Raw genomic sequence first — 10,784 nt, 5'->3', positions numbered from 1 at the left:
GAGAGAGGGATTATATGTCTTTGAACCCAATTTCAGTAAAAATTCATCCACTACACACTCCATAAATTCTATCCAATCTCCACCCATTACACCTTCCAATATATGGCATTTTCGTTTAGGACACCTTTCTGGACAAAGACTTAATCATTTACATAAATAATTTCCTTTTATCTCTATGCATCATGACGAGGCTTGTGACATTTGTCATCTTTCTAAACAAAAGAAACTTTCATTTTCTCAAAGTTTTAACAAAGCCAATGCAAGTTTTGATTTATTACACTTTGATATTTGGGGTCTGTTTCGACAAAATTCTATTCATAATCATAAATATTTTTTTACAATTGTTGATAATTTTAGCCGCTTTACATGGGTTACTTTATTAAAATCAAAAGGAGAAGTACAAAATCAAATAAAAAATTTTATTACTTTAATTGAAACACAATTCAACTCCAAAGTCAAAACTATTCGTTCCGATAATGAACCAGAATTTATTTTACCTGATTTTTATGCTTCAAAGGGCATTATTCATCAACGTAGTCGTGTTGAAACTCCTCAACAAAATGGAAGGGTAGAACGCAAGCATCAACATATTTTGAATATAGCTCGTGCTCTTATGTTTCAATCTAATTTACCATCATCTTTTTGGTCTTATGCTGTTAGACATGCTGTTTATTTACTTAATAGAGTTCCATCATCCGCAATTAATTTTAAAACACCATTTGAAATTTTATTTAATCATCCACCAAATTATCATGACATTAAATTTTTTGGATGCTTATGTTTTGTTTCTACCCAAATGGCAAACAGATCAAAATTTGATCCAAGAGCCAAAAAGGCTGTATTTATTGGCTTTCAATCTGGTTTTAAAGGGTATATTGTTTATGTTTTAGAAGATAAAATAATTGAGATTTCTAGAAACGTGATTTTTTATGAAAAGATCTTGCCCTTAGTCACAAAAAATGTCCAATTTCAGACACTCAGCCCAACATTGCCAAACACACCTTCTCAAAAACAAGATTCAGTTAGTCTTCCAGTTGAACCCTCACCTATACCCATTGACCCAATTCCACCTAGTTCTTTATTTTCTCCAACAACCTCTCCTTCTTTCTCACTATCGTTTCCTAACCAAGTTGAACCCATGACCACCGAATCACTTTCAACACTAGACACCAGTCCACCATCACCTTCTCATCCCCCGTCACCTTCTTCACCACCTGAGCAACCCCATCCTCGTCATTCCGACCGGCCTCACCGACCTCCAGCATATCTCTCTGATTACTTGTGTAATTCCTCTCTTATCTCTACAAATCAATCTCCCTCAAAGTGCAAGTATCCTTTGTCTTCAGTCATGTCTTTTTCTTCTCTTTCATCTTCACATAAAAAGTTTCTTTTATCTCTACATTCTGATATTGAGCCAAAATCTTTTAAGGACGCCAATCAACACTCTAATTGGTGTAGTGCTATGAAAGATGAGTTGGATGCTCTTGAGCTGAACAAAACTTGGCGTCTTGTTGATTGCCCTGCAGGGGTTAAGCCGGTTGGCTGTAAATGGGTCTATCGCATCAAACGTAAGCCTGATGGTTCAGTTGATCGATATAAAGCACGCCTTGTGGCTAAAGGGTTCACTCAAACTGAAGGTGTTGATTTCTTGGAAACTTTCTCCCCCGTTGTCAAGCCTGCCACTATCAGATTAGTTTTGGCATTGGCCTCTATGAAGCATTGGCCTATACATCAGTTGGATGTCAATAATGCTTTCTTACATGGGGATCTTTTTGAGGATGTTTATATGACTCTGCCACCCGGATTTATATCTCCTCAACCGAATCAATGCTGTAAGCTACTAAAGTCACTGTATGGTTTACGACAATCTAGTCGTATGTGGTATGAGAAACTTTCTCATCTTTTGCTATCTCATGGATATCAGCAGACCTCATATGATTATAGTTTATTTGTCAAATTCATTGGTGATCAAATTTCTATCCTTTTAGTCTATATTGACGACATTGTTCTCACTGGTAATTCCATTTCTGAACTTGCTGCCATTAAGTCTATTTTGCACCAACACTTTCGAATTAAAGACTTGGGCCCATTAAAATATTTTTTGGGTATTGAAGTTGCTCAATCAGAGAAGGAAATTTGCTTATCTCAGAGAAAATATTGTCTTGATCTTTTGGAGGATTCTGGTTTATTAGGTGCTAAACCTGCCTCTGTTCCAATGGATAGTACCACAAGACTATATCAAGACAAAAGTCCCCTGCTATCCGACCCTTTTGTATATCGTCGTTTGGTTGGCCGTCTTATCTATCTCACCACTACTCGACCGGACATCATGTATGCTACTCAACAATTAAGTCAATTCATGGCATCTCCTACTGAATCTCATCTTCAAACTGCCAAGCATGTGTTACGACATCTGAAAACTAGTCCCGACAAAGGACTTTTCTTTCCAAGGGAATCAGAAATTTAGCTTCTCGGCTTCAGTGACTCTGATTGGGCCGGATGTCCTGACACTCGATGATCTTTAACAGGTTATTGTTTCTTCTTAGGCAGTTCTTTAGTCTCTTGGAAGACCAAGAAACAAACCACCGTTGCCCGCTCTTTCACGGAAGCAGAATATCGTGCACTTGCCAACACAACTTGTGAACTTCAATGGATACTAAATGTGTTACAATTTTTACGCATCTCTCCTATCCGCCCACCAGTTTTATATTGTGATAATCAGAGTGCTCTTCATATTGCTGCTAACCTGATTTTTCATGAACAGACCAAACATTTAGAGGTTGATTGTCACTTGGTTCGACAAAAAGCTCAAGCTGGAGTGATGAAACTTCTCCCGATTCCCTCTTCTGGACAACTAGCTGACATCTTCACCAAGCCTTTGTCTCCTCAACTCTTCCATTTTAATCTGAATAAGCTTAGTGTTCTTGACATCTTTCATCCTCCAGCTTGCGGGGGCGTATTAAATCACTCTTCCACCTTAGCCCATGACAACAATAAAGACGTCTCACGGCCCACAAATTCAGCCCAACAAAATACACAAATTAAATTATAATTTAGTCTTTATCTTATCTTATAATTATCTTTATCTTTATCTTTATCTTTATCTTTATCTTATCTTTATCTACTTTTATCTTTCATAGGCCAATACTCTATATATACTTAGTTTTACCTTCATAATTTACAATTCATTCAATCAACAATTAATAAAATTTCATCTTTTCTTTTTCACAATTCTTTTATTTTTCTATTCTTTCACAAATTTATTATTATCAATGATTGGTTTTCACGTCTTCACTGCATATGTATTAAACAAAAGATCTGATTCAAGTTCAAACCGTTAAGGAAATATTCAACATATTGTGAATGAGATCAAAATCTCACTTCAATCTTTAAAAAACAAAAGAAATCAATCATAAACAACGTTTATTCCATGTTTTGTTTGTTACAATATATAATTGCAAAATATGATGTGACTCTTTCTTCTTTCGTTAGAATAACGAGCACAAAGTAGAATCATCAATAATATACCCAGTGTATTCTAAAAATTCTTATTTATTTTAACGAGAAAAAAAATTTCTTCACATTTTATTTCCTTTTTACTTTTCACTTTCTCTTCTCTTACTTTTTAAAATAAATGGCCAAGATCATTTCTTAGAATAAAAAAAATTAATATTCCGTATAATATATAAATAAGAATTTATCTGTGTATTTCCTCACTTTTGATCGAGAATATTTGTGCTTTTGCGTTGAAGAAACAAAAGAAATAATTGTTAACTTATTATGCACTTTGTGTAACAAAAGTTTTACATATTCTTTGTACTTTATTGTACAAACTTCTTCTCGTTATCACACTATTGCAACGATAAAAAAAAATAGTGACTATATATTTATGGCCAGAATTGTGTTTACGTAAAGAAACAGCCATACAGGCTCAACTATTGAGATATGTTTAACTAAAAAATCAATTTGTTTTTAATATAAAGAAAAAAACAGGTTGGTTTTGATTTGATTCAAATAAACTATTTTTTTAAGGGATTTGAAAACAAATCAATTTTTTTGAACCACAACACAATACATGATTACATGTTGGTCATTAATCCTGCATGAGTTGATGTGAAAACAACTCTATTTTACTCTTGAGTTTCTGAAAATAATAATAATAAGTTAATCGTTATTCCTAAATTATAAAGAGCGTTACCTTTAATTTCGCCAATAATAGACAGCACTACAGCAGTGATAAGATTATAATAAGGTGAAAGCAATGAAAAACCAAAAGATTCGGAACTCTTGAAACAATTGGTACACTTGATTATACCATGGAATCGGATCCCATTTATTACTACGAATTTATATCTCTATCAAGAACAGATTCATTATTAGGTATTTTACCCCTTATCCATAATTCCGGCCACATTCATGTTGCCGCTTAATCAAAACTATATGCTGTTGTTGTTGTTGAGTATCAAGTATCAACTATCGACTACGGAAAAAAAAAATAAAAAAATAACGGCGTTTACAAATGCAGTCTTGGGGTCAAAACCACGACTCGCAAGGCAAGGGTCGTTTTCCTTTTTCATTCCTTCTTGGAGTAAGGATAAAAATGTAATAAAGTGAAAAAAGCATGGGCAGTTTGGTAACACCGGCACTGGCTTTTAAAAAGAGGCTTGCCATTGGCAAGAGCTCAGCATAAATACACCTGACGAGAGAAAGAGAGAGAGAGAGAGAGAGAGAGAGATGGAGGGAGATGAGGAGAAGAGGTACGCGGTGTTGCTGTGCGCAGAGGATTCGGAGTACGTGAGGAAGAAGCACGGAGGGTATTTTGGGGTTTTCGTAAGAATGCTGGCGGAGGCAGGGGAGACATGGGACGTTTACAGGGTGGCCATGGGTGAATTTCCAGACGAGCATGAGTTGCCTCTCTACCATGGCTTCGTTATCACTGGCAGCTGTAACGATGCCTATGCTAATGACACGTGGATCCATGACCTCATCAATTTGCTCCACAAACTCAACTCCATGAACAAGAAGATCCTCGGCATTTGCTTTGGCCACCAGGTAAGTGCCAACTTGTTCCTTTCATTCCACCCGCATATTACATATTGCCACGTCCAAACTGCAAGAATCGCTACTTTCATATACATAACCAATCAATTACTCAATTATTCTTTTAACCTTTATTTAGAATAAATTACCATTTATATCTATGAAAGATAGAAACGCTCACAAATGTATTTATATAAGAATAAAACGACAATTGTATTCATGGAAGATAATTTTTGTGTACCAAGAATATGCTAACAGACCAATTGTGTAACCAACATGCGAGTACAAATAGTAATTTATTCTCTTTATTTATTAAACAAGTTAGGATTTAGAGATTCAAATTTATGATAACAAAATAATGTTAAAAAAATTAGTGAATATTGGTTGAAAAAAAAATTGGCTTTTTAGTTAAACTAAGTATAAGTATATGTTTGCGTGGTTATCCTTTTGGGCCTCCTTTTTAACTTTGTTTCATTATAATTTCACATGTTGCTGTTCATACCCAAGTTAGTTAGTGACGAGACATGTATATTTTGATTTTTTGTTTAAATAAGTACATTTGTACATATCCAACCTCATGGCCCACTAGTTAGTGTCATATTTAGTTAATGAATTTAGCTCAAATGAATTATGGATATATTTTAAAGAAATTTTAATTAAAATACATCCTTAATCTGCAGACGTTACTTTCAAAGAAAATGTATCTTTTACTATATGGTAATATACATAATGCATATTACATCAACATCTATTTATCTTAATTCTGAATAATATTTCCGAAATGAAACTGGCCAGAATTCCATACATGATACATCGCCTTTATTTTTTTAAATTGAAGATTGCTTTATAGATTGGACGGGTATATATTATGACGTATATGATAATGTTTGCCAATGTATATATAAATCAAATTGTTTTTTAGCTTTTGCTTGTGAAGGTTTTTATATTTGTATTTAACTATTTATGTACCAAAATCGCATCAGATACTTGGGCGTGCATTGGGAGGGAAGGTGAGTCGTTCTCCGACTGGTTGGGACATCGGTGTCAGAACCATAACCTTGTCTTCTTCTTCACCATTGGCACTGACATCTCTCGACATTCCATTAAAGCTTTCTATTATTGAGTGCCACAGGGACGAGGTGTGTGCATGCATAGTGCATATGTGTCTAAATTATTCAACTATATTACGTATACACTAAAATCAGTTACTAATATAAAATATATGTTGAAATACAAAATATATATTGAAAATAAGCTACCTAACACATATATTTATACACAAATACACTATGACTAATTTTAATATACAAATAGTATTGTTATACATTATTATTATTATTATTTCCATCAAAATTAAATAATTATTGTCTCATGTATATGTCTACCCTAAGATTTTATAATATAATTACGTGATGATAATATGGGATTTAATTATTTTAGGTAAGAGAGCTGCCAGCTAAGGCAGAGGTGATTGCTTGGTCAGAGAAAACTGGAATTGAAATGTTTAGATATGGAGATCACATTATGGGAATCCAAGGTCACCCTGAATACTCTAAAGACATTCTTTTGCACCTTATTGATCGCCTTCTTAATAAAGATTACATTATGGTATGTTACCAGTGCCATCTTCTATATATTTTAATTCTATATACACACTTCTCTGGCTACAAAACAAAAATTAATGTGGAGACTATTTGAAAAATTAAATTTGTTAGTGACTAAAATATTCTACAAATTCTAAGTATGATTTGTAATATGACAGGATGATTTGGCTGTAGAAGTAAGGGAGAAAATTGCATTTTGGGAGCCAGACAAAGAAGCATGGAAGAGGATCTGCGTTAGTTTTCTCAAGGGTCGGTTGTGATAAATAATTAACGAAACAATAATGCATACTTAATTAAGGAAAGGGCGGGTTTTGTAAATAAATGATATATTAATGTGGAAGAGAGATGAGATCTATCATATAGGAGTAATTAATTTAAGAAAGGGAAATTATGTCAATTTCCACTAATGCAAGCACAGCTACTCTTGCATATTACAGAAATTATGTAATTGCACATCAATGTGAAATTAATTAACTAGGGGAATAAAACTACCTTTACTATTATCAATCTTGAATTGGACTAGTTGGTGAAAAGTAGAAATGCGTGCTACTTATGAAATCATACCCATTGTTTGAAACTTGAAAGCCTTATTGCACATGCATAATAATACTAGCTATGATACAACTGTGTGAGGTGATAAGCCACACTTTGCCAAAACGAAAAACTCTCAGGGAAGTTTTCTTAATTAGGAAACGCAAAATTAATTAAGAATACAATGTGCGTCTTTTATTTTATTAACCACACATGTTTTCTCTTACTATGAAATAAAAATCATTTTCTTCCTGATGCCGTCTATAAAAGTTGAATGAGTGAATGAATCTAGAGGCTACATATATAATATATATAACTAACTATACCAAAATACCATCCAGTATAAAGTTTCATTCTCTCCTTTATCTAAATCTAAAAAAATTCACAAAAGGAATTTAATAAACGGTAATGCAAATTATGGTTATTTTTGACTAATTTTCTTTGGTTACCAAACATTTTTTTGATACATCTCATCTAAACCAATCTATTAAATTCATTGGATACATCTTATCTAAACCAACCTGTGTGGATGGATAGAATAATATAATTACACCAACCATGTGAAGACTTAGGCACCACTTAAATAAAGATCCCAAAAATGACTTTATGGTAAAGACGCCTACGTGGCAAAATTTAAACCATACATTCTAAAATCACACTTTTCACTTAAAACCGTAACTTTTCACAAAGAAAAGCGTCACCTAATAAAAAAAAAGTAAATTAGAAGATTTAAGAGAAGAAATAATTAAATTATCAAAATTAATAGATCAAAAATTAATGATTTTAACTAATGTTAATTGTAATGACACCGAATTCTTAAAATCAATACAAAATGATTTTTCTCAAAATCTTTATTTTACTATAAGTTTTATTGAAGGACATCAAAAACCCGAAAAAACTTATTTTTCACACGGAATTTCAAAAAAATGTTACCATGGAAATGACTCCCCACATCTTTATCATACTTTTAACCCACAATTAAATTCTATAGTAGATATGCTTGAAGAAATATTAGTATCCATAAAATTTCAAAGAAATAAGGAAAAAGAGAATCCCAAAGAAGAAAAGTTTCAAAATATAATCAACGTAACAGATTTAAAAGTAAAACCACCACTGAAATTATGAATATTGAAGAAAAATTAGAAGAAGTTACAATGCTTTTTAAACAATTAAAAATGGCTCAAGAAAATAATATTATGGAACAGGGATTTCAAATAGAAGAAGAATTAGTAAATTCTGAAAATATAGAAAATGAAGAACACATCCTAGATTATTCAAGTGATGAAGAACCAGCAATTCCAATACAAGTAAAAAATGAAGCTGGAACATCTAAGAATAATCAATCTCAATTTAAATGGGAAACGGGTTTTGATAATTATGCTTTTAAAAAAGGGTTTATAAATAAAGATTCAAAATATACAAAAATACCATCAAAATACGTTCCTAAAATCCAGGAAATGGAAGGAAAAAGAATGCTTGACTTAGACTGTAAAAAGAATGAAAAAGAAATTTTCGAAAATTGGTTGAATTCCTTCTTATTAGAAGCCTTTACTAATCCAAAACTTAGTGAATTATCTGGAAGAGATATTTGGAATTACATAGGGTTTCATACTAAAGGAACTATAAGAGATTATATGACATCAATAGAAAACCAAATAATAGAAGAATTAGCAACAAAAACAACAGCTTATGATAAGATATTATATATAATGATGATTCTATATAAAGAATTTTTTGGAAAAAATATTATAGATCATAGACAAGAAGTCTATAATAAAGAATATCAAGAAGCAAAAAACCATTTAGCTAATATTCAGATATATGATCTATGTAATGTGGAGTCTTATATATGTGAATATAGAATACATTATTACAAATTAAAAGAAGAAGATAAAAATCATTATCTTAGTATGTATATAACAAAACTTCCATATCCTGCTAATGAATTTATAATGGGAAGATTTATAAGAGAAATAAATAGAGGGACAATTGAAAATAATTTTGGTGGAGCAACCTCTGCAATAAGAGAGGAAATAAAAGAACGTTGTATGCAAGAAGCAACTCAAAAAAGATTTACAAATATAATTAGAATTTGCTCTCAGGATAATGAAGAGATACCCCAAAAATATGGTCTTAGTAAAAATTTTCAAAGAAAAAAAAAATATCAATTTAGAAAAAGAAAATACTATCCAAACTGGAGAAAAAAAAAGGTATTTTAGAAAAAGAAATAACAATAAAAATAAAAGACAAAAAAATGACTATTGCCCCAATAAAAAAGAAAATTGTAAGTGTTGGTATTGCCAAGAAGAAGGACACTATGCAAATGAATGTCCAAAAAAGAAGGATAAAAAGGATCTTACTAAACAAATAGAAATTGCTAAATCTTGTTTCATGGAACCATTAGAAGAATCTGATGATAACTTAGACTATATTTTTGAATATGTCTCAGAAACAGACTCAGAGGCTGAGTAATAATGCCACATTTATTACTATAAAAATAACAGAAAAGTTTATAAATGCTTTCATAGATACTGGAGCAACACAATGCTTTGCTAGTACAAATATAAAACTTGATTGGAAAAAATTAAAGAAACCATTAAGAGTTAGAATAGCTGACAAATCAATATATAAAATTGACCAAAAAGCAGAGATGGCTGAAATTTTTATTCAAAATTATAGGTTCATTGTTCCATCTATATATATGTTAGATTTTGGAATGGATTTTATCATAGGAAATAACTTTTTAAAGCTATATCATCCATTCATTCAAGAATTAACATATATAGTTTTAAAAGCTCCACACGATTCTTCAATAAATCAAAAATCAAAACGTATAAAAATACCAACTACTACTATAGATAAGATCTTAAAATTTAAAATATTTTCTATATTAGAGACATGTTATTTAAATTTATACTTTCAGATAAATATTCCAAAAAATAATCTTGAAATAAGGATAGAAGAACTTTTGGATGAAATTTGTGCTGAAAATCCTTTAGATATTAAAAATACAAATAACGAATTAGTAAGCATTAAATTAAAAGATCCTACAAAAGAGATAAATGTTCCAAATAAAATTCCTTATTCCGCAAGAGATAGATAAGAGTTCTCATTAGAATGTAGAGATCTTTTGGAAAAAGGAATTATAAGATTAAGTAAAAGTCCTCATGCGGCTCCAGCCTTTTATGTCGAAAACAATAATAAAATTAAAAGGGGAAAACGAAGAATGGTTATTAACTATAAGAAGATGAATGAAGCAACTATTGGTGATGCTCATAAACTTCCAAGAAAAGATTCTATTTTAGAAAAAATCAAAGGAGCAACTTGGTTTTCATCTCTTGATGCAAAATCAGGATATTGGTAACTTCGTTTAGACGAAGAAACAAAGAAATTAACTGCTTTTACTTGCCCAACAAAAGAATCAACAAGTGTGTTGCTCTATGAATGGAATGTATTACCATTCGGATTAAAACAAGCCCCAGATATTTATCAAAGATTTATGGAAGAAAATCTAAAAGAGTTAAATGAATTTGTTTTAGTATAGATTGATGATATACTAATTTTTACAAAACAGGATAAAGAAGATCATCTTAAAAAATTATTAATAGT

The 10,784-nt window shown here is 31.5% G+C and overlaps 1 protein-coding gene across 1 annotated transcript; it reads left to right on the top strand.

The window, feature by feature from the left end:
* Positions 1–4,428: 4,428 nt before the first annotated feature.
* On the top strand, positions 4,429–7,151 carry LOC112733382 (gamma-glutamyl peptidase 5). Its single transcript, XM_025782322.2, has 4 exons — positions 4,429–5,052; positions 6,024–6,179; positions 6,481–6,648; positions 6,803–7,151. The coding sequence occupies exons 1-4, from the start codon at positions 4,735–4,737 to the stop codon at positions 6,902–6,904; spliced, it is 744 nt and encodes a 247-aa protein (XP_025638107.1). The 5' UTR covers positions 4,429–4,734; the 3' UTR covers positions 6,905–7,151.
* Positions 7,152–10,784: the final 3,633 nt, after the last annotated feature.

The sequence above is a fragment of the Arachis hypogaea genome, chromosome 13, assembly GCF_003086295.3.
Source record: "Arachis hypogaea cultivar Tifrunner chromosome 13, arahy.Tifrunner.gnm2.J5K5, whole genome shotgun sequence".
Classification (NCBI taxonomy): domain Eukaryota; kingdom Viridiplantae; phylum Streptophyta; class Magnoliopsida; order Fabales; family Fabaceae; genus Arachis; species Arachis hypogaea.
The sequence above is the reverse complement of the archived record's forward strand: the minus strand, read 5'-3'. Positions and strand labels throughout refer to the sequence as shown.

Excerpts from the sequence above, each read along its gene's own strand:
- LOC112733382 (XM_025782322.2), top strand. The coding sequence starts at position 4,735 with ATGGAGGGAGATGAGGAGAAGAGGTACGCGGTGTTGCTGTGCGCAGAG. Across the intron at positions 6,180-6,480 it reads TTGAGTGCCACAGGGACGAG|GTAAGAGAGCTGCCAGCTAA; the intron begins GTGTGTGCATGC and ends TAATTATTTTAG. Across the intron at positions 6,649-6,802 it reads TTAATAAAGATTACATTATG|GATGATTTGGCTGTAGAAGT; the intron begins GTATGTTACCAG and ends GTAATATGACAG.